This window comes from Aphelocoma coerulescens, chromosome 2 (assembly GCF_041296385.1).
Source record: "Aphelocoma coerulescens isolate FSJ_1873_10779 chromosome 2, UR_Acoe_1.0, whole genome shotgun sequence".
Lineage (NCBI taxonomy): Eukaryota > Metazoa > Chordata > Aves > Passeriformes > Corvidae > Aphelocoma > Aphelocoma coerulescens.
In genome coordinates, this window is record NC_091015.1 from 4712194 (window position 1) to 4735651 (window position 23458).

The 23458-nt window shown below is 48.7% G+C and overlaps 1 protein-coding gene across 1 annotated transcript in view; it reads right to left on the bottom strand.

Annotated features, from left to right (window-relative positions):
- XIRP1 (xin actin binding repeat containing 1) overlaps positions 1–13669 on the bottom strand; it is a 33935-nt gene extending 20266 nt beyond the window's left edge. Inside the window, exons 1-5 of the mRNA XM_069006329.1 lie at positions 13582–13669; positions 12084–12398; positions 10779–10833; positions 8980–9393; positions 8130–8211 (exon numbers count right to left, since the gene is read on the bottom strand). Of these exons, the coding sequence (XP_068862430.1) occupies positions 8130–8211; positions 8980–9393; positions 10779–10833; positions 12084–12211 (679 nt within the window). The 5' untranslated portion in view covers positions 12212–12398; positions 13582–13669. The remainder of the gene's footprint in view (positions 1–8129; positions 8212–8979; positions 9394–10778; positions 10834–12083; positions 12399–13581) is intronic.
- Positions 13670–23458: the final 9789 nt, after the last annotated feature.

Below are 23458 nucleotides of genomic sequence, written 5' to 3' on the forward strand. Positions count from 1 at the left end.
CCTGCAATCCTGGCTCTCCTGGTGACCACAAGACAGCCCTTAGAACCAAAAGGCAAATGGATACTCAGGTGTTAGACACACATGTGCACACACAGGGGCACATTTCTGCTCTGTCTTAGAGTGATGCAGATTTTTGGAGTGTCCTTCCACACACGTGAGCACAAATAGGGAGTGGGGTATGGCCATATTAATGCTGCTGACCCCACAGGCTCCTGGAGCCCTTTGTTTGGCTCAGGGTCACAAATACATTTCTCAACCCTCTCTGGCAATAGGGATTGAGGAGACAAGGAAAGAAATTCCCTCTTTAACTAATCCTTCCCTGCCTCCTGTTCCCTAGGGATGTAAGATCTGAACAGTCCGTGTCTTGCTGTCTGCCCATTACCAGTCCTGAGCACAGTTTGGGTCTGGAAGGTGCCCCATCCCCCCAGCATCCCTCTGGCTCAACTGAATCCCATACAGATTCTTTCCCCTTTTTTGTGCTCAGAGTGACCAGAGTCATGGTAAATAACAGTGGTTTTTTGGGAGAGAGTAGACACTGACCCCTGTCCCCACGAATTTCAGCCTCAAAGCTGTGAACTTCGGTATTTCAGGATGGAGGAAAAGCACACTGGTACAAGGCTCTGCTTCTGGCTACAATATGCCCAGGTGCCCTAAACCGCAGTCTTGAACCAAACCAAAGCCACCACACATGGAACACACCCTCTGCAGCACAGAGCAGGATTTACCAAGCTTTGGGCCAGCAGAATAAAATCCATGGCTTTTCATGAGCTGCAACGCTGCTTCCATAGCGTGAAACACTAAGCATCCTCCTTTGCCCTTCATTTTAGGATCAGTCTGAGGTTCATATTCATGCAACCCTTCACCCCACTCTAATCTAACCCAAAATTACTTACAGGGAGGTCTCTGTAGTCCCAACAGGTGAGTCACGTCTCAGACAGCCCCAGTGGAAAATCTGCGTGAAACCCAGGGCCAGGCAGCCCTTCGAATATCCCAAAAGGAGCCCTGCTCCACACCCCACACCCTCGGTCCTGTCCACTGCCTCCCAGTGGTCTCTGGCAGCTGGTTTTATCTCGGAGTGCTGGGCTATGTTGAGAGGATGAACCACTTGGTCTATTTTTAGGGAGCAGTGAAATTGCTCTTCCACCAGGCTGAGTCAATCATGAGTCCCAGCAGTCCCGCGCAGGGGTTGGGAAAGGCTGGAGCCCTGGCTTATTTTCAGAATTTATTCATTCAAAATACCCCTGGTGTAACCTGGTACGGGACAGGGGATGCATCCAGGCAATGGTGCAAAGGGGAAGAGGCATTTCCCTGACTCACTGTCATGTCCTCAGGCTGTGACCCACACAGCCAGGCCCCTCTGTCACCTCTGACCACAGCCAAAGTTTTAAGAGAAAAGCTGGGAAGGTGACAGGAATTACCTACATTTTCTGGTTCCCTATTCCCTCATGAGTTCTGGTATTTTAGAACCAAGAAGGAAAAAAATTACTTTGGGAAAGTGGCTGAAAGAAGGACAACCACTCTACCTGCCATATGATAAGCAGGGAATTGCAGCAGTGTGGTGTCACAGGTATCTGCTTCTGCTCTGGGAAGTGTTTGGAGAGGGATAATAATAAAACACTCAACTGTGGAGGACTCTTGATGCCCTCAAAGTTCAGCTGGGCAGTGGGTACTATTTTTAGCATGTTGATGGTGGGTAAAACTGTATGCCAGAGCTGAGGATGCTGCCTGGCCAAGCTAATTTGCAAATGCAAACATAACCAAGAGCTCTGAGCGTGATTTTAAGAGTCCACCTTTAGCAGGCTGGGATACCAATATGGCTAATGTACCCAGTAATGTCAAACCAGTCCCAGCTGCTCTCTCTTTGGTTTGCTTCTCTGTTTGAGAACATCACCCCCTGGCAATGAAAGATGCGGGCTGGCTGTGCCCGTACCAGAAGTGCCCATCACCTGAGACAAAACACTCCACGCTCTTTGTTCCAGAGTGCCAAGCAACTGATGCTGATTTTCCAGTTTCACAGAATCCCAGAGTGGTTTGGGTTGGAAAAGACATTAAAGATCATCCAGTTCCCAACCCCCTGCCATGGACAGGGATACCTTCCACTAGATCTGGTTGCTCAGGGCCCCATCCAATGTGGCCTTGAACTCTTCCAGGAATGGGACATCTACAACTTCTCTGGGCAACCCATTTCAATGCCTCACTACCCTCTGAGTAAAGACTTTTTTTCCTAACATCTAGTCTCAATCTCTCCTCTTTGAGTTTTAAATAATTTCCCTTTGTCCTCTCACTATGTGGCCATGTAAAAGGTTTCTCTCCCTCTTTTTGTAAGCTCCCTTTAAGTACTGAGATGTTTAAGTTTTTTCCTGCACTTCTCCTGAATAGTTTTGCTGGACTTTTGCAGGGGTGTTTGGAGGGGCTGCTGCCCCTCTCTTTTCCCTGTGGGTCTGCAGGTATCAGGAGAGGATGCTACACATCTCCCAGGCTGCAGTTCAGCATGAGGTGTGGTTTCCTTGCCAACATCACATCCCATTACATCATGTCCAGCTGCAGATGACCATCTGTTTTCACTGGGGCTCCTGGAGGGGCCCAGCTCCTCTCTACCATAGCCCAGTTTCTTTAACCATCCTGCAGGGCTATGAGTTGCCATTCCCCTGCTGTCTGTGTTAAGCTTGGTGCCTCGGGAGATCATCACCCCTCCTTCTGTTGTGGTCTCTGCATTCTTTGTTGCTTCCTTCAATAAATGAGGGTCAGAAAAAGAGCTGTCAGGAGGGTGCTGGACATGTCCTTGATGGCCAGCCAGGCAGAGGGCTGGAGATGGCAGAGGCTGTCAGCAAACACACCTGCTCAGGGTGGCAATGGTGTCTGCAAACAGCAGCACACTGGGGACTGAGATATCTTATTCATTCCATGTGGATGGAGGGACATAAATGCAGGAGGTGAAGGGCAGAGCAAATCAGCTCAGTCAGCAGCTCACAGTGGGTATTTGTGTGTCGTGGCCTGCCTGTGCCCAGCAGGAGCACACAGGCTGCCTGTGTATATTTGTGTGGAGCTCTCTTTTCATCTGCAGCACATACATGTTCTGCCTGCACACATGGCTGGCTGTTCACACTCCTGCTGTCTCTCTCCATCCCTAGGTGAAGGACCTGCTCTGCTGTGGGCTGTGACTCCCATGAGTGTCCCCATCAGTGCCCCTGCAAACAGGTCCTGCAGCCCTAAGAAATCCGAGCTACCTGACAGTTCTGCACAGCTCCTGGGGAAAGGGTTTTGTCCTCCTGTCTGGCAGACAGCAACTAATTAGAAGGCAGGAAATGAGGAAATTAAAAAAAAAAAAAAAAGATTACTGAGGCACTTAGATTTTCTGAGAGGCACTGAGGGTGTGATGGGAGGGATCAGCATCCTGGGGGTCTGGAGCAGAGGGCAGACCTGAGCCCTTGACTAAGATGGGGTGGCTCTTGCTGGAAGCCCAGTGAACAGGGCAGGAGGGTCTTAGCAAGGGAAAGGCTCTGTAGGTTAGATTGAGTGAAAGCAGAGACTGGGGCTTGCAGGAAAAGCCAATTAGGAGGGACAAGCTTGTCTGCTTTGATTGTTGGCAGAGCTCAGCCAGGCTCAGCAGATGCTGATCCCCCCCCTGCTCTCCACGACTGCCTGGGAACTGCTGCATGCTCCCATGGCAGCCTCCCCAAAAAATGCCTGTGATCCCAGTTTCCCTAATCAGCTGTCACAGGGGCTGGGAGATGTGACAGGGGATGGGTGGCACGTCCTGCTGCCCCTTCTTTCTGCGATGTGAGGCGCTTGAGTCAGGGGACAAGATGGATCTCCTGCTCAAGCACCCCAAGTTTCCCTCCTGCCCGAGCTGCAGATTGGGTCCTTACAGGAGTCCTGACGTTCAACTCCTGCTTGTCATGCCCAAGAAAACCAAAACTGCTGAAAGGGAAATGAGTTTTAAGGATTATTACGACTGTAGGAGCCTCTATCACGGCAAGTGCCAGAGCTTCCTTGAACTCGGAGCCGTCTGTAGCATGAGCACAGCCTTTTATCTCAAATCAGCATTCCCCCCCCGCCTTTCAGACCTTTCCAGTTCACTAGCGATGTTCTCCCGAGCCCGTCTGCTGAACAGCGTGCGCAGACGGCGGGATGATGGCTGCAAAGCCCCGGGTGATGGCGAGAGGGAGGGCGGCATCCTCCCCCCACCGCTGGGGCTGGGTCACCGTGCCCGGAGCATCCTTGCGAAGCCCGATTTTGGATTGGCAGTGCGGCAGTTCCGCGGTCGCTAGATGGCACCGCACCCCCTCGCAGCAGAACGCGCGGGGGCTGCAGCCAGCCGCGGATGAAGCCGCCCCTGCCAAGCAAACCCTCGAACCAAGCCTGGCTCTCCTTGCGTGCAGGGTGGGGGACTCCACTGTTTCCTGCCCTCTCCTTCGCCTCCTCTCCTTGCTTTGAAAATTCCCCTTGTGTGGAGGTGGAAATGAACATAGAATAGAATAGAATAGAATAGAATAGAATAGAATAGAATAGAATAGAATAGAATGGAATGGAATGGAATGGAAGGGAAGGGAAGGGGAAGGGGAAGGGGAAGGGGAAGGGGAAGGGGAAGGGGAAGGGGAAGGGGAAGGGGAAGGGGAAGGGGAAGGGGGAGGGAAGGGGAGGGAAGGGGAGGGGAGGGGAGGGGAGGGGCAGGGGAGGGGAGGGGAGGGGAGGGGAGGGGAGGGGAGGGGAGGGGAGGGGAGGGGAGGGAGGAGGGAAGGGAAGGGAAGGGAAGGGAAGGGAAGGGAAGGGAAGGGAAGGGAAGGGAAGGGAAGGGAAGGGAAGGGAAGGGAAGGGAAGGGAAGGGAAGGGAAGGGAAGGGAAGGGAAGGGAAGGGAAGGGAAGGGAAGGGAAGGGAAGGGAAGGGAAGGGAAGGGAAGGGAAGGGAAGGGAAGGGAAGGGAAGGGAAGGGAAGGGAAGGGAAGGGAAGGGAAGGGAAGGGAAGGAAGGGAAGGGAAGGGAAGGGAAGGGAAGGGAAGGGAAGGGAAGGGAAGGGAAGGGAAGGGAAGGAAAGGGAAGGGAAGGGAAGGAAAGGAAAGGAAAGGAAAGGAAAGGAAAGGAAAGGAAAGGAAAGGAAAGGAAAGGAAAGGAAAGGAAAGGAAAGGAAAGGAAAGGAAAGGAAAGGAAAGGAAAGGAAAGGAAAGGAAAGGAAAGGAAAGGAAAGGAAAGGAAAGGAAAGGAAAGGAAAGGAAAGGAAAGGAAAGGAAAGGAAAGGAAAGGAAAGGAGGGGTTTGCAGGTGGTTTTGAGGCTGCCTGGATGCTCTGTAATTTGCAGTCACCTCAAGCTCCTGTTTCATCTTTGCTCTGCACCGAGGTAACATCCCCATGTGCTCTTCAGCTGGAAGCCCTGGATAATGGAGCAGTGTTAATTGTGTATTAACACAACATGCACAAACCAGTGTGCATGTCCCTCTTCTCTCTTCCTTGGCCACAATTACCTCTCTCTGATTGCCAAAATTCATCTAGAAGTTGTTGATTTTTAATTCCAGAGTACTCAGGAGACTTTACGTGAAGTAAATTAGCTGGTGCCTTCTCCTTCTGAATATTAAAGTACTCAAGCTTTCAACTATTTCCCATTGGGAAAAATTGTTCCTTGATTTACCATCTTCCTTCCTAGGAAGAATTTTGTTCTGCTGTGTAAATCTTCTAGTGCTCAGTTTAATCTCATTACTGCAGACTACAGCTGCTTGGACCTCTTTAATTAGTGACTTGGTGACGTCTTTGGTGGCAGCTTCCTCTGGATCATCTGATATCACCAGCACGACCAGGGGCACAGCCCAGCTGGTTTGGCTGCCTGGGAATGTACTTTTCTCTGGGGTGTAGCAGCCATCCTCTTTGATGCTCAGGCCTGCAGCAGTGTCTCAGGTGTGACTGTGCTGTGCCCAGAAAGAGATGCAGCCACTGGTGCTTTGGCTTTCTGTGCTGTTATTCAGCTCCAAACTGACATGTGTTTGCTGATAAACCCAACTCCAGTCAGCAGAGCTGTCTTGAACACTGCCATGCTGTTGTCTTCTATATCAGACATCCCAGCCCCTGAGAACGGTGGTCTGTGCTTAACTTACATTAGTGTGTGGCTTCAAACTGATGCCATAAAGACTTTTTGCCTTTTCTTTCATACCCCTGTTATACCTTTTTTACAACTTCTGTATCCCTAGTGCTTTTTGCCTACATTCTTGGACTTGTTTGTCAAGCTGAGAGACTGAACATTTTAGAAGCTTTGTAGGTAGGGATCAGTGTGCCCCAGAGCCCAAGGTCCTCTCCAGAACACATTCTGTAAACTGAGATAGAACCACCCAGGGGAAGGTTCCTTGGGGAGGGGGGCTCACTTGAGCCTCTCATTAGGGAATCTTTGATAGATCTGCTAATTAGTAACACCTATAGTGTTATACCAGATCTTTTGGGTGTGCATTGTGGGGTGCATTTCAGTGCATTTGACCTGGACGTGTGCACCTAAGGATCCTTAAATAAATACCAAGGTAAAATCCCTTTTCCCCTTCTAACCGTGTTTGACTCTTGATTTTAAGACCAGGAAAAGACATCCAAACCACTCGACACTGCTTTCCCCATCCCAAGTCTGGGATGTCCCCTCCTCATCCCTCAGGAAGGGCAGTGGGGCTGTGGGATGGTGAGAAGGCTCCCGTAGAAGATCTGCCCTGGTCACTGCTGGGGCTCGTGGCCCACCACCATCTCTCTCACTCCATGGGAATGACAGAACACAGCACAGGTACAGCCTTGGATGTGTCCGGTCCCTGAGAAATTTTGGACAGCTGGTTCCTGGGCTTTTTTAGGAAGCATTACAACTCCCATCTCTGAGCAAATCCAGCACCTAGCTCAGCAGTAGCTGTCGTATTCCCAGCTCCCTGGATGGAATTGCCTCCCCAGAAGGACCTCACACAAAACTCTTCCAATGAAGCACGACCACATGAAGCCATGGCTATTACAAGACCTTTGAGTCAGGGGCTGGGGAGTGGTGTAAGGCTCTAAGATAGGCCATGATTCACCCCTTGCCAGCCAGAGGAAAAGACGTTCCTGGTGCTGGAAAAGGCACACAACACTGTGACAGTGTTGAGCTAGATAGAGTGGTGACATCATGTGCTCTGATCCTAAGAAAAAAAAAAATCCCAGCAATGCTGTGGAAATCTCAGCTCCATCATTTGTGTGCTCATGTAAAAGAGTTCTTTTCCCATGCAGCTGGGTAATTAAATACAAGGTCTCAAATCCAGGCAGCGTGTGATCCTTTTTCCCTTTCTTGTTTGACAGGCAAGAAAGAAATGGGAAGGAAAAAGAACAAATCCTAAATCCATGGTTTAAGGAGACCCTGGATTCCTGATCCAGGGACAAAAATCGTGGGATGGTCCAGTGGTCTCTAATCCAGTCATTATGGGATTTTTGCAGACCTGCTTTTTTCTGGCCCAATTCAAACAGCAAAGTTTGGCAAAATTCAACTCTTTCCCATTCAAAGCTTGGATTTCTCACTCTTGACAGATGCCTCATGCCTTGAATTATCCCTGACCTGCTTTAGTCCCGATGATATCATAATATTAGGGATCACTTACATGCTCTATCTTAAGCCAAGGATGACTCTCTCTGACACACCACTGCTGCCAAATTCAAAAGGAGCCCAGCCAAGGCTCCTTAGTTAGGTACAAAGGAACCTCTCCCTCTTCCTCTCCTCAAGGCTGAGGTGCAGGAAGGTATTACTAGTCCCAAACTAAACATGGATGTATTTCTGCCTTGGTATTTAATAGCAGCTATTTTTAACTGCTGGGATAAGAGCACGGGGAGAGCCAGCATGGCTCTGTGGACTCATCACTGGCCCAGATCCTGGCTGTGCTGGGATTTGCCAGCTCCGTGTAGTGGGACTGATCAGGGCTGCAGTCAAGGGGTTGTCTGCTCTCTGTGCTCCCTCTCCTTGGCCACATTCCTGAAGGTCCCGTCCTGGCAGGACCCACATGTCCCCAGCCAGCATCACCCGATCAGTGTCTGCTGCAGGGTTCTGTGGGAAGCACAACTCCGTGTAAGGACCAAGCAGACCCTTCCCAGCTGCAGCTATAGAGGTGGAAGGAGGGTAGCAATGACACCTGGTAACCAAAATAAATCCAACTCACAGCTTCTGCCCGTGGCTGAGTCATCGGCTGTATCTGGCACCAAGGAGATGTTCCCCTGCCTGTCCCGGGACTGCTTCCCTTCCTGTGTGGGAACAACAGCAGGGAAGCAGGTAAGTTCTCACAAACAGAGGAGAGGAACTGTGCAAAGGCCCAGTGTGGGGAAAGTGACAGCACCAGAGGTTTTCCAGAGGCAAAGGTGGCTTTTTTTTCCTGTAGGACCCAGCCTTGGCTTTGCTCTGTTCTGTCCAAGGGCTGTGTTTCACAGTTTTTGATGCTTCACCTCATTTCCAGAGCTAAATGGAATTTCCCCTACCCATCTTTGATTTTGAGGCCACCTTTCAGAGTCAGGACTATCCATCCATTTCCTTTACCAACTCCCACAATGATTTTTGTGTCTCAAACACAGCAGTGATTGGTGTCGCCCTTTGCTGCACTCCCAGCGAAGGACCGGTCCCTCATGTGGACTGATATCAACAGCAAAGAGATGAATATGATAATTTCTGATAGGATCTCATCCATAATTAATATTTCAGATGATGTCAACATGGTTGGTATAATTTCCCATGTTTCCTTGATGTAGGTTTTTCTCTAGGCTGCCCATTCCTACCAAGTCCTTCCCTCCAGGAAGAGGATTACCACAAGGAATGGTTTGTGGAGCATCTGACCTCTGCCTCTGGTGCCATTAAATCACCCAGAGCTGGGTGGCACTAGACATAAACATCCACAGGGAAACCTGCTCCCTGTTCCTAGGGATTGGCATCAGTGGGTGATGAAGCACCACCACGAACTCCAGGAATATATAAGGATAAAATATATTTCCAGGGCCTTTTGAAGAAGAGTGCCTACTGACCTTTGCTGCAGACTCCCTCCACGTGCTGGTGGCAGGACTCCATCGTGCCTTCCTCTGGATGCTCTGGAGAGGGGAAAGGAAGGCTGGGTCTCCCTGGGGTTTGCTCTCCATGCTCAGGGGCTGGATCGTTGTCAGGATGCTGCCACGATCAACCTCCCTCTTCCTCAAAGGCTCTTTGGGAGATGGTGCCTCCAGTGGGGCACAGTGTGAACTCTTACAGTGTGGGGTGATTTTAGGGGTGTCAGAGCTGGTTGGGAGTCCTCTGAAATTCCTTGCTGGAGTGCCAATCTTAGGGATGGGAGCACTCTCCATGGGCTTGCTTGAGCACATGTCACAGGGATGACTTCGGGGTAAGGCACGGTTTTTCCCCACTGGAATGACATTGTTCTGTGATGGATACCTCACTTCCATGAGCTAAAACAAACCCAAACCAACCAAAACATAGGAATAAGTTCTTACATAATTTCAATAACAAATCACGTGAAATTTTTATTTTCTGCTCTTCTACTTCAAGCATCACATCTGTTATTTTCTATCTTTATGGAATGAAAGAGTATCCCACTGCTTTCTACGTTCTCTGAAATAAATGTCAAGGACACAATTTAAACTTTAGTTTGTTTTTGAAGAGTTGAAGTTTCTGTCTTGCCTGTTTCCAGTGAGCCCCCCTGACTTGTCCATGAGCGTGCAAGGAAGCCTTGGAGTAGAAAAAATATGGCCAGTGGTTGTCTTCCCTCTTGGATCATTGCTTCATTCCCATCTCCATCGTTCTAGTCTATTGAAAATGTGTTTCCAAACAGTTGGAAACACCCACCCCTCTGTCATTTCATAGGAAACCTCCAGTTTCTTCTTAGAAACTGGGACTGAAAATAAAATTTTTCAGATTCTACCTTTTGTTTAATTAGATGGAATTAATCTTTCTGTGGTCAGTGGGAATCAACCCCTTCTTTTGCAGAAAAGCTGGATAAAGTCCAGAGTATCTGCCTTCTGGCATGTTATCTTATCTTTTTTATTCCGGGTTGTAAGAGGCCCCTTATCACAAAGCAGGGTCAAATGAGCAAACACAGAGCTGAGAGCTGCACATTATGCCAATGAGTTTGTAAGCAAAACATGAGGGACCCTGGTAGGTGGGAGGTGCCCCTTTGCCATGATGTGAGAACAGCAGCCACAGCTTCTGGCTGGGGGGAATTCCATTTGAGATGCTGAAATGCAGACACCTAAATGAGCTGTGAGCAAAATCTAGTAATGAACTTCATGTCCAAGTCCCATTATAGTCAAAAGCACCAAGCCAGTGCTAGAATGGCAGGGTAGGATGATAGAAATGACATGAGCACCTAATTTGAGACACACAGGGCAACACCAAAAAACCTCAAGCTGGTGGTGCAGGAGGGCAGAGATGCCCCAGTGTCATCCCTGTCAGCTCAGTGTGGCTCTCTGGGTGCTTTAATGGCTTTGTGCACCTTTTATCTCAGGCTGGAGCCTTCCCTCACTTTCAAGCCAGTACTAAATCCTCTGCCAAGTCCTCCATTTTTGATGGTCTTCCATTAGATTCTACCTCCACCTTTCACTCTATAGCAATCTGAATATTATACATGAAATCTCCATCCTGGAGCATCTTATGTATGTCAGTGCATCTGTACATACTAAGAGGCAATTGGGTCTGAGCTGCCCTGGGGTGTCCTCAGAACAGCACCGGTTATTGCAGAAAATGCTGGGATTTTGTTTGTCTCTCATTGACAAGAACTGGAGCATTATGTTGTGAGGACAGCCCACACCAACAGCTCTGAGCCTTTGGCTCTCACCTTGGGATGCTCTTGCTTGGTCATGTTTCTTTCACCATTCAGGATGCGCTGGTACCTGCAGGGAAGACAGGAGATGGCACCTCAGTCCCTTTTCAGCCTGAATATATTTTTGCATATTGTGAACAGGCTTTTTCTGCCTTCCCCTACCCTCTGGAAAGTATCAAAGTCAAGAGAATCCAAAGACAATCTTGAAGAGTGACAGAAATGTGAGAAATCTCTCAAAGAGGACTGGTTTTAGCTCAGGGCAGTACTGCCAGATGCAGAGTGAGCCCTCTTCTCCCGAGCTCCATGCAGATGTGTCCCTGGAGCATCCATGTCCCCACTGGTGGGGGATGTGTTGGGGCTTTACATTGCCTCAACAAGGTGTATTATTGCACTTTGCTGATTTATAGCTTGGAGCTGAAGTCAGGCTTTCCAGAAGCTCAATTTATTCAGCTTTAACCTAATGTAGAGGGATTTACCAAGTCAGTACCTGACCTAATATAACACCAGTGATGAGTGAGACCTTTGCAGAAGAAACCCCCTTCCTTCTGTTCCGTGCTCTGGGGAGTGCACTCTCAGCTTTCTCCAGAGACCCTGCCAGAGACATGGCTATTTACAGCGGAAACTAACCAATTATGGGATATTTGGAATGAAACTGTCCCACTGGGAAGTTCAAGAGACAGACTTGACAGCTGCTCTGTCACTCTTACATGGAGGGAGATGTACTTTGGGTTCTGTTCCTAATCTTATTCGTCTCACACTTGGCAGTGTTTTGGTCTGACCTCCGTTATGGGTTGTAACAAGAAGAGGAATCAGCCCTTAAGAGGCTTGGGCTGAAATGTGACTCTCCCTGGAGCCTTTTGGTGAGAGACAGTTGAGAGAAACCAGGAGGGGATGCAGTGCCCATACCCCTCTTTCTTTCCCATCAGCTCATCTCTCCAGTATTTGCTCCTTTCCCTTGTGGCACCTTACAAACTACCAAGATTAAAAGCTGTAATTGTCCACCTGGGAATACTCCAGTCCTTGGGGTCAAGGGCAAATTCCTCTGCATAATTTTATTTAGTGAAGATTGTCGAGTGTGCCTGGATTTTAAATCAGGACTTGTCTTCCAAGACATGATCATGCACTGGAAATCTATAACAGACAGGAGCACTGGTGGCAGAAAACACCCACCTCTCACTTGAGACCTGGCAATTTGGGATGCTGTGTTTGGGAAAGATCTTATCTGAGTGAGATCTGTTTGTTACAGAGCTGGGAGAGGGAGAGTTCTCCCTGGAACCCCTCGGATCTGAGGTGAACTTCAGCCACAGACTAAACACCCACCTGGCAACCAGTTCTGAGACAGACACAGCTTTCCTCAGAAGAACTGCCCTGAGCTCTGGATTGCTCCTTGGAGAATGGCACAGAGAAGGGAAGGACTGAGCTGGCCTCAGCTTCTCGGCTTTTTCCATGTTTTCTGTCTGCTGGCACCGAAACAAGAGAGCAAAGGTTATGGTGCTGGATGTGAAGACTCAGGGAAAAGAGGCCAAAAATCAGTGTGTCCATCTCTGCTCAGGGGACTGGTGCATCAATAAAGGGCTGTGGAACAAATGCTGTCTCCACTGATACATCTGCAAACCTCATCACTGAAATTCACTTCTGAAAAACAAAATGGGGTTAAAGCAGACACAAGTTAAATTAAATCCCACAATGCAGGGCATTGGTCTTTTCTACTCTGCCTACCACTTATCTCATTCTCTTAGATCCCAAGTTCATCTCTATGACAGTGAGAGGGAAAAGAAGGGAAGAAAATTAGCTTTAAATAATTTAAAAGTTATTTAATGGAATTTGTATATGCATCATTAGTTAAAATTTTCTGATGTTCCCAGTGTCATGTAGACCTGAACCAGCTCTGGATTCAGACAGTTACTGGAGATTTAAGCACCCCTTGGCCTCTTCTGCCAAAAATATTCTTGTTTTCCAGACTTCAGCAGTGTGCAGCAGAAGTCTCAGGCATTGTATTTGCATTGACTGATCTGACACTTGGAAGTACATTGGGTCATCTGGGGTTCATTTTCTGAGTGTAGACAGAGCTCTGGGGACCTACAAGTTATATGTAATTGCTTTTTAATTACTGACACAGACATTTGAACTATGGGATTATTAAATACTTGTATTTATATTTTGAAAGTATTTGTTCTAAAAGCCATGTTGCTTGTAAAAAATGTTTCATCAGCGGTTTCTGTGGCTCTGGCCTGAGTATTATTCAGTGTCCAGAGTCACTGTCCACCCGTGTTTGGGTGTTCACTTCCAGATGCACTCAAAAGGGACAGATTTTCGGGGGGATAGGAATGTCATTCAGCAGCTTGTGAATCTCTGCCTCTTTTCTCATGCCTGTTAAGACATCTGAAATCAAGACCAGAGGGAGGGAAATCTATTTCTCAGTAGTTGCTTTAAAAATTTCCTTTTTTTTTTGTTTTCCCGGTCATTTCTCATGGTGTTAGAGAAGAGACAGATTTGTCAGATCACAGGCTCCCACCTCCCACAATTCAGGGATTGTTTCCTGTTCTTGCAGTGATGTCTAACATTAAACAATTCCAGGTTAAGGGCCCTCCAGGGATTTACTTTGTGGCAAAATGAGCCTGTTAGGAGAGAAGTATTCCCTATCCCTCCTTTCCCTTAAATACAGGCAGTCGATGGAAATACCCTTCTCAGCCCACCCTGAAGAGTTCCCACAGCCAGCACAGCATCCCCCAGTTGCTGAGGGTTTACAGGATTTTTCTGATATTAATTGATTCCATCTCCTGTGATCTGGGAGGGGTTTTTGTGTAAAATCACTTACATGCTAGAGCGCTTCCCTCTGCCCGAGATCTGCCATTTGATAGTCTCCTTGGGGCTCTCCAGCACCACTCTGCTGACTCCTTTCTCCCCCTCCCATGCAAGAGAGGAGGCAAAGTCCCTCAGCAGAGCTGCAATTAAATATTAAAAGCTGATGTGCAAATGGGGATGGCGTGAATGAGAGAGCTGGCACTGAAGAGTGGAGGAGATGAAGCCTCCTCCCTCCTCCTGTCAGCTTTTTGCCAATTATTGAGGTCTCATTTCTCTCCATAAAATCACCAGATAAGTTCAGATCCTGGCTGGGGCACCCACATCCATCAAGACCCAAAGCTGGAGTCTGATTTAGGTGGGAAGCTGCTGGAATCCCCCTTGTCTCAGAATGAGCTCCTCTATAAGGGGATTTTTAAATGGATGCTTCTGGCACAGGTCATATACCCATACTCCAAACCCAAGAGTGTTTTCAGCTCAATTTGTGGTCCCCTGGGCTTGTGGCTTTGCTGAGGATGTTCTGCATGAGCTGCAGGAGAGGGAATCTCTCTGGAGTGTTAACAGCTCCAGGGAATACACTGCTCCTCCTGGCAAAAATGAAAGGCAGGCCAGGGTCCAGATGAAATGAATTGAAATAATTTGCCATTAGGGGAAACACAGGGCAGGACTGTCAGTAGAGATTTGATTTAGCCAAAATTTAAGTTTGATTAAAGTCAGAGTCTGGCAAAAATAGCCCACTCACCCTCTCAAAAAGCACCATGGCCACTAAAAGAGCTGCTTTGCACCTAACAATAACTGGGTTACTGGGAAGTTCTCCCTGGGTTTTATTCTGCTTATGCTGGAAAGTTGACCAAGCAGCAAAGCCAGTGCACAAATAAGAGCAGATCACTGTGTTGGTTTATAATGAACACGAAAAGCTACATTTGACATCAAAAGCTGGAAAATAATTTACCCAGAAATGACTAAGCCAAGCAAGAAACCTTTGAGACGAGAAGCCAGTGAGTCAGGGCAAGGCAGAGATCTGGATAAACAAACAGAGTGTCCGTGTCATTATGTGAAATAATAGCTTGCACTTCTCCATCTGTTCTGATTCAGCTCTTACTGGAACAAACCTCCTTACTGAGCTTTTATTTCAGCATCTAAAACAACTGAGAGGCACTAATGATTTTAATTCTCTGTTCTGTGGATAGGTACAAGTTTGGTTCCACATGGTGGACTCTCGTCATGGTGTCAGTCGAGTTCCTTGCAGCAGTGCCTAAAAACCTGCCTGGAGCTCAGCCCTGGCTTTGTACATGTTCAGATTTGTGCCAGATGTTCTCCCAGGGTCTCCCTGAACTGATGGACAGTTCAGTTCTTGGAGGGCTGTGCAGGATGCCCTGCATGGTAATGGGAAAATACCTGTGACTGTAGCAGCTGCTGGACTCTGAAGAGACAAACCTGATGGAGGATAGAAGGGTTTTGATTGTGTGGGAAAACCAAAGCTCTGAAGCTGGGGTGCATCCTTGCCAGTTATTTATTTTAGTGGAGGAGGATTTGGCTGCCAGAATGAAACAATGAGCACTGCAGCCCTTCCAATAGCGAGTAACAGAGGATGCTAAAAGCCCTGTGAATTATTTTTGGGACTACTGCTCTCCAGCTCCTCTCTCCATAAAAGGGCTGCATGAAACAATTCCCTGCACAGCTCTGAGGCACCCCCACCAGATAAAGTGTGCTTTGAAACTCTTTTTGCCAGGATTACAGAGCCTGAGGCTGATTCCTCAGCTACTGTCTCTGCTGGGGGCCTTGCTCATCTCACAGTGATTTCAACCTTCACTATTAGCAGTTCTCTGGGTTTGCTATGTTGGCAAGGATCTGTGGGAAGATGGGAGGGAATTCTTCCTGCCGAGCTGTTAGGAAGAAGAGGGGCCTGAATCACATTGATTTGCCTCCAGGCAGCAAATCAAGGCAGCTGGGGGCTAGTTAGAGGATGGAGGGACTTGGATGTACCAGTCCCCAAAACAACTTTTCTTCCAACAACCAAGGAAGGGAAATAATCACTCTTGAAGACTCCTGGGGTTCATGTGTTGCCTTGTGGGAAGTTGGAAAAGATCACTTGTAGAAACTGGAAGCTTTGATGGGATGTGATTTTTGAGCTTCAGCAGTTCCCCCAGGTGGAAGACAAGGGGTAAAGAAGTGCTCTGAGGATCATTCAGCACCACTGTGGTCCCCAAATGCTCTTTCCAGCAACCCTTGACATTTTTGGGACACAGATTGTGTTCTGGCTGCTCTGCTCCTGTTCTCTAAGGGAAGCATACAGTTCAGCACTGACTGTACCTCTGGAAGAGCCTTTCCAAATGTCCTTAATGTTAATTAAAAACTGGTGGCCAAGATAGAAGGAGCAGCCAGCCTCAAATACCCCCTCTCTTTCCTACAGAAAGATGGGAACAACCACGTTACTTGTGTGTGCCTCCATCCTGATGACACCTGGGGAGAAAAGGCAGCTGAGAGGTTTTAAGAATCCAAGCTTCCTTTTCTCTCCTTTAGTGACAAACAGCCAAATCACACTCTTTTCCTTCAAGCAAGGGGAGTTTCCCTGCAGAGCATGAGAAGGGAGGTAGAAAGTCCTCCAGATGCTTCCACAGGCAGCAAATGATGCCACTGCCATGCTCCTCCTTGGGGTCACACCTTTACCTGTTAGAACCACCTGCCCTTCCTTGTCCTGTGCTTGCATCCCAGGACTTTTCCAGGGTAGGGGCTGCAGTTTTATTCCAGGCACTCTGAGGCCTCACTGCCTGCTCAGGACATCTCCTGACCCACTGCCCCAGGAACAAAAAAGCTCTGCTTTCTGGTTTTTGCTTGCTGTGGTCAGACTTTCCTTGGGGAGCATCCAGGAACATCCAGGCTGGACGCTGAGGTTTGGTGTCTCATTCCCTGCTGAAGTGCTGAACTCTCCAACATGGACACAGACAGGGGTGGGCAGTGCTGCCTGCATCTTACCTGAGGCAGACACAGGGAATACTGGCAGGGAACAGGGACAGCTCTCAGGGAACTTTGGACTGGGAGCTGCTAATGGTTAACACAGACAATCATTTCTAGCTGTGCCAAACGGACTGGCCTAAGCCCACACGAGCTTTGTGCTGACCAGAGAGGGACAGCAGTTTACATAATCACCTCTGCTTTTTTTTTTTTTTTTTTAACTTTTCTTCCCCAAACGGTGTAATGTTGTTTTGATAGCTGTATTCCCATTAAAACCTGTGTGTTCCTCTTTCTTTCCTCCCCATGTGCCCAGCTTCACTGCACGCAGATTAGTGCTCTCTTTGTCAGATGAGTGTGAGTGGGAATGGTGGGGTGTGAGCAAGCATGAGAGAGAATAAATCAGTTTGGGTGTGAATAGAGCTCTGCTATTTGTTATAAACAGATTGATGCATAAATGGTTTTCTGAAAAATACTGGTTGTGATGTTTGTTTCCTCCAGATTCTATCTCCAGCCAAGGAATTTACAGCAAACTAGCTACAAGCAGTTGAGGGAAGAACCAGATTTTGCACTCTTTCCAGCACATTCTCCACATTTTTTGGGGGTGAGGGGAGCCATTTGCCTGTGTGGCCTCAGGGCTGGGTATCTGGCTGCACAGCCAGCCTTTTATCCTGCAGCTGAAGGCCCTGTGCAGCTCCAGGGAGCTGCTGCTCCCAGAGCCAATTCCCTTCCTTTGGTCTGCTGGGTAGGACTCTGCACAAGCAGTTTGCTAAGGATGGGTGCATTAGGGGAGGAAAAAATCCCTGCAAAGTCTCTGGTATTGTTTGCTCTCCTGCTCTCTGCCTTCTTCTTGTGGAGACTATCTGGATCCTCACAGTCATTTCCATAATTATTGGTTTCATGTTACATAACCAAAAAAAAAAAAAAAAAATTATCTATCAAACGCACATGTGGAACTAATGGGGCTTATTTGAAAAGACCTGTCTTTGCATTTGCAGCTGGCACATTTCTTGGTCCATTTTAATGAGCTTCCACAGCCCTGGCACATGCTGGGGAGGGACCTCACGTGTGCTCACCCCGTGCCCCCTGGGACTGTGGGGCTCCAGTTTCACCCCAACATGTGGGAGCACAAATGCCTGGTCTGTGGGAAGCACAGGAAAACTGCTGTGAGAGCCTTCATGAATGCATATTCCCTTTGGATACTCCCTGATTGACAAGTCTTTCTTCTGATTTTTGTTTTTGCATTCAGGGTGGAAAGCTTGGTTTTTTTGGGGGGGGGGGAATTCTGTAGCTTCTGGGTTTTGTGGTGGCAATTTCCCCTTCAAGAAGCCCCTGGCTTCCCCAAGGAAATGAAAAGATAAAAATTTTGAAGTTTTTTGGACTCCATGCTCTCAAGTTCAGTGGTGGTTGAGTTGCAGAGGTGGCCAAAGGATGTAGGGCTCAGGGTATGGGGACACCCCAGGCCAACTCCAGCTCCTGTTTGGCCTCAGTGCATGAAATGAAGCAAATCTTGGACTTCAGTGGAGCCAAGATGTGGCTCTCAGGACATCAGTGTTACCATAGATTCACCCACCACCTCAGGGTGTGTGAAGACGAAGTTCATTCTGGACTGTAAGAAATGAAACACTGGTCCCAATACACTGAAAAGTGGAGAAGGCTTCTGGTGGCCTTCATTTAGAGTTTTGGGTTCTGATCTTGAGAACAGCACTGGCACAGCCTGTAGGACCTGATGGGGTCTGTGAGTAGAAAACACCCTGAAATGCTGCCCAAATTTGACTGTCTCATGGTGCACAGGACCAAGCTGAGGGACAGCAGCAAGTCAGTTTGGTGTTTGCTGGGTTTTGGTGTTTGATGGTTCGGGGCTGCACTCAGACACAGCCACCACCTGCCTGAGGACCAGAGCTGGCCTCGAGCAATACCTGGTGATGTCTCTCCTTGCCACACCAGAGCATCCCCCTCTGCATAAAAGAGAATTCGAGAATCATTTAGGTTGGAAAAGACCTTTGAGAGCATCAAATCCAGTCATTAACCCAGAACTGCAAGGTCCACCACTAAAACATGTCCACATCTACACGCCTTTTAAATCCCTCCAGGGATGGTGACCCTGCCACTTCCCTGGGCAGCCTGTTCCAGTGCCTGATAATCCTTTTGGTGAAGCAATTCTTCCAACCACAACCTCCCCTAGTGCAACTTGAGACCGTTTCCTCTCATCCTATCCCTTGTTACCTGGGAGAAGAGACCAAGCCCCACCTCTCTACATTCTCCTTCCATGTCATTGGTCATTCCCACCACAGCGAGATGCTGCACCTCGATGGGCTCCTCTCAATGCTCCCAACCTCTTGTGGTGCATCTTAATCCCAGGGGTGTGAGGTCCCCTTCATAGAACATGACTCATCTCCCCAAAATTCTGCTGCTTAAACCTTGCTTTGCCCTGCTCCCAGGTGGATTCTGTGCCCATCCCCATGGCCATCTCCATCTGGGGGAATCCTGAGCTGAATCCACCCCTCCTGGATCGAGTGATTGACCATGGGTCCCCCATGCTGATGCTTGGGAAGGGAACATCAGTTATCCCCCAGGATACACTGCTGCAGCTGTGCCTGTGGATCGACACCCCAGACTTCCATGAGTTGTTTTCAAAGTCAGATGACCATCCCCCAAATCGCCCAGATTTCTCCCTCACCTTTCCATGGGTCACATCCCCTAAGTCTTCACTCGTTTATCACAGCAGGGAAACTGCCTGTTTATGTGTAAGTAAGGAAGAAAAGAAGGAAGAAAAGAAGGAAAAAAAGGAAGAATTAGAGCTACCTTTAATTCTGAATACAATAAGCCCACGCAGCTAAAAGCTGGGTGACTCTCCTTCTGCTGAGTGCTGCTCATCCCAGGCACTGCTTTTTCTCAAGGGAAAACATCATCTTTTCAATCTTTAGTGTATAAAGCATCATATTCTGACTGTATGGGGCTGCAGTGTCCCTTAGGGCTGATCATGTTTTTATTTCACAGGCTTTTCCCCGTGAAAAGGGGTGATTGCCTGTGATGGTTTTATGAAAGTGTTCAGAGGTGGATGTTCCTTCCACCCTCTTTCCACCCAGCAAAACGCAAAACCGCAGATTGTTCAAGCTTCAGTTTCTCATTGAAAAGTATCTTTTTTTATTTCCCCCCTGGGAAGCTCTGAAAATTAAAACCAGCAAGAATACATTTCTTGTGAGGAGGAAATATTTCCTGGCTGCCTCTAAGACACTGTGGGGGCTCTGTGTCTGCAAACTACACAGTGTGCATACCCTGTGCTCTTGTACTCTGTGGGCAAATATGGGGCAAAAGCCACAATATAAGGCTTCTTCCTGTTTTCTTTAAGGGTCTGGAGCATACACACTGCCCTGATTGATGCTAAAGGAAGGGGAAAGGCAACAGCAGCCTCTCAGCACCTCTGGTAAACATGCTCTTGTGCACAGTTTGCAGTGTATTTTTGGGTTGTTTGAAAAGTGTGCAAAGGTTTGGTGACCACGAGTGTGTCTTTTACTTCTTTTTTTCCCCCTGTGCCTGCACTAAAACTCTGGGCAGCACAAACTCTTGTACCTGAAAATGTAGACTCGGTGGAAAGGGGGCAGTTCTGGGGGATCTGGCTGAACAGCTGCTGCCTGCCAGCCCTGACCACGAGCCTTGCAGCAAAGAGGTGGGAAATCTGTGAAGATCTGCCTGGGGAATGTGAGTGAGGCTGGATCTGGGTGAGAGGAAGATGCTCCCCACGCCAGGCTCAGCCGAGTGGGCGAGGAGCCAAGGAGCAGCTCAAGTCCTGCATCACTGCACTGCTCCCAAAACCCCAACAGCAAACCCAGCTTCTCTTGTCTCACGAGGAGGAAAATGTGTGTTTCTCCATCGCTCTCAGCTGGGGTCTGGCCCTGAGTGCATCTGGAGCACAGCATCAGGATCCAGGGATGCTGGGAGGTGCTGGGGCAGCTCCCCAGGGCCCGGCTCACGCAGCCCTGCTCCGTCCTCAGCCTCTCTCCAGCTGGCTGGGGCACTTGGCAGCTGTCACTGCCTCCCTCCTCCTGGTCCTCGGGCTCAGTTCCCTCCTGCTGCACGGTTAGGAGCAGGGAAAAGGGTTTGGGCCAGGGGATGGGGAAAGGGGCGGAATTGCATCAGTCTTCCATGTGCCAGGACTCCAAACTGCTCATGGTAGCCTGAAAACCAGCTTTTTTTTTCTTTTCTTTTCTTTTTTTCCCTTAAGCCCAGTTTGACCTTCAAGATCAGACATCAGATGGAACTGTAAGGTTGAAAGGTGCAGATGTTTTTTTTTGCAGTGGGCTGCAAGGGCTTGCAGACTATAGATGAACTGGCTGGGTATCAGTTTTATTCCACTTTAATGCCTGCAAGTCCTCACTGAGGAGCTGTGTTCCCGAATCCCATGTAATTATTTTGAAGGGCTTCACATGCCAACCTTATGCAACTGTTAAGGAATAGATCTGGTTTCATATCTGCATGCATCTTTGGAAAGATGCAAATGAGGAGGGAGCATTTGCATTCCAAAGTAGGCTCCGAATGAGATTTATTCAGCATTATTATTATTGTTATTAGTGGCGTGCTTCTGTGAGTGTCTAGAAGGCAGAAAAGGTAAAAATAAGGGATTGCTTCCAGCTCTTCATTTCTCCTGTAAATAGATTTGTGAAGCCTGAAACCACCCAGCCTGTGGCGCCACCATTTACCCAAAATACAGAAAGTGCTCTCTGGCCACAGGAAATGGTGCATTTAGGGATTCGGGGGGTGCCTGGGGGGTTCCTACATCTGCCAAACACACGGAGCCCCGGGGATGCTCCCACCAGGGGAGAGGGTGTCTGTCTGCAGCCATGTGGGGACATAGGGAGGAGTGTGTCTGCAGGCGTGAGCAGCGTGTGCCCTCAGGAGCTTGTCGTGCCTCTGACAAGACAAAACCCTCTGGGATCTGTGGGCTGTTGCTGGAGAGGAGTCAGCGAGCCTGGAGCACACACGGCAGGGGGAAGGTTGGCTTTGCTTTCTGCTCAACCAGAAACTTCTGCTGTCAGCACACCACGCTCAGGGTTACCTGTGGACAGATGCTGTGCATAAACCCCCAACTGCAGAGGCTCAAAGCCCTGATTGATTCTCCCCTCTCCTTGCTTGTGACCTCTGCATTTCTGAGCTTTGTTTCTCTGTTTACAGCCCTGTGCTCTGTCTTGTTTTCACGTCTGCAGAGGCATAAACTCTAAACAGGGTGTTTGGCATGAGATTTGCACATTTTCCATGAACAATATTGGGTTGTTGCAGTTTTTCCACCTCAAAGGGCTGATGCTCACTGCTCCCCTGGCTACAGAGGGTCTATTGTGAATTAGCCAAGAGTACCCCAAAGAGCATTTGGGAAGTTTGTCCATTTAAAGAAGGCAGACAATGGAAAATATCACGTCGGGGTTGACACCCTCAAGTGTTGTTTCCACACAGGTCTTTTCCAAATAGATTTTTTACTATGGGGGTTGTCCTGAACCACCTGCCCAGAGCTGGCTTCTGCCTTTTCATGGAGACCTGCATCCACCTGCTCTCCCTGATGCATCTCAGCTGAGTGAGCAAAGGGGGCAGAGCCCAAGGCTCCTCTATTGATGCTCGAGGGTCCTGCTTGCAAAGGTGTCCAGGGACAAGGCAGAGCCTTGGTCAGAGCCTGTTTCCATGGGTAGAGGCCATCAGTGCTGCACACTTCCCTGCTGTCCCTGTGCTTGAAGGAGCACTATGCCAAGCAGAGAGTGGGGAGTGGGAGGAACTAGAGCAGTTTAGTTTGTTCAGAGCATAAAATCTTCCTTAGAAGATGTCCTAAGCCAGTCTCCTAACCACATCCCACTCTGGATAGGATTTAGAAAGCAAAAATACACTTAAAATATAATTGCAGTTTATTTTAACTTTCTGTGCAGTTTATTTCCTCAAACCCCCTCACTGCTGTCCCCCATCTGGCACTTTCCTGCCCACAGTTCTCTGCCTGAGTGTGGTGGGCTCCGTGCTGCGTATCTCGATGCTGTGACAGAATCCATTTCCATTCCACCTCTGCACGGCCTTTTCCACTGCATTTACAGTAAGAGATGGAGCCTCGGTGTCACACTGTGAGCACTCCTTGTCCTCCACCTTCTATCCTTTAGGTAGCCAAGGTGTTTCCTACTGCTGCAAAACGATCTGCAGAGAGCGTGCACCCGTTTTTGGATAACCATCCCACACGGCCTCCTCCGAGGACACAAGAGGGCGCTTCCACCTCACTTTTGGGGAGCGTTTCTGTAGCAGGATTTTCTCTCGCCTTCACCCCATCAGACGTGGAAGGTTGGTTGAAGGTCCTTAGAGCAGGGAATTGGTCTCTATATGTGTTTACAAGGCACCCGGATGAGGGGAGCTTCATCCTTGCAGCATTCCCAGAGCCTCGCACAGAGCAAATTAAATCATATTTATGCGCATGAGACAGGGATTGTTCCACTTCAGGATCTGGTGGATTTTCAGAGGATGTCTCAGAGGATCTTAGCACTGAGATATGTCATTGGTTTTGATTATTCACTGTGAGAAGCAGACATGTCAAGGCATCATTGCTGGGATCCTCTCTGACTGTAACAGAACTGACGGATCCAGGGGAAATTTGGTTTAAAAACAAGAGCTGGGAGCCTGTGAAGGGAGAGGGAATGGATTTTGTACTCACTGCCCCACTGAGTGCGGCAGCAGAGGGTGAGCACTTCACACATCTGACATCCCCCCACCAAGGAGGAGGCAGAACTGGTAACAAAACTGCCAGAGGTTGGGGAACCTGTCTGAATCCATTTAATCCAGGCTATTTCCTCCCCAATGTTCTTTTCCTGAGAAGGTTTTACCTGCTGGTGGCTGTATCCCAGCCATGCTCTAGAGATGGAGAACACAGGACCCCTGACCCCCAGGCTGACCTGCAGTGCACACCCACATCATGGCACTGG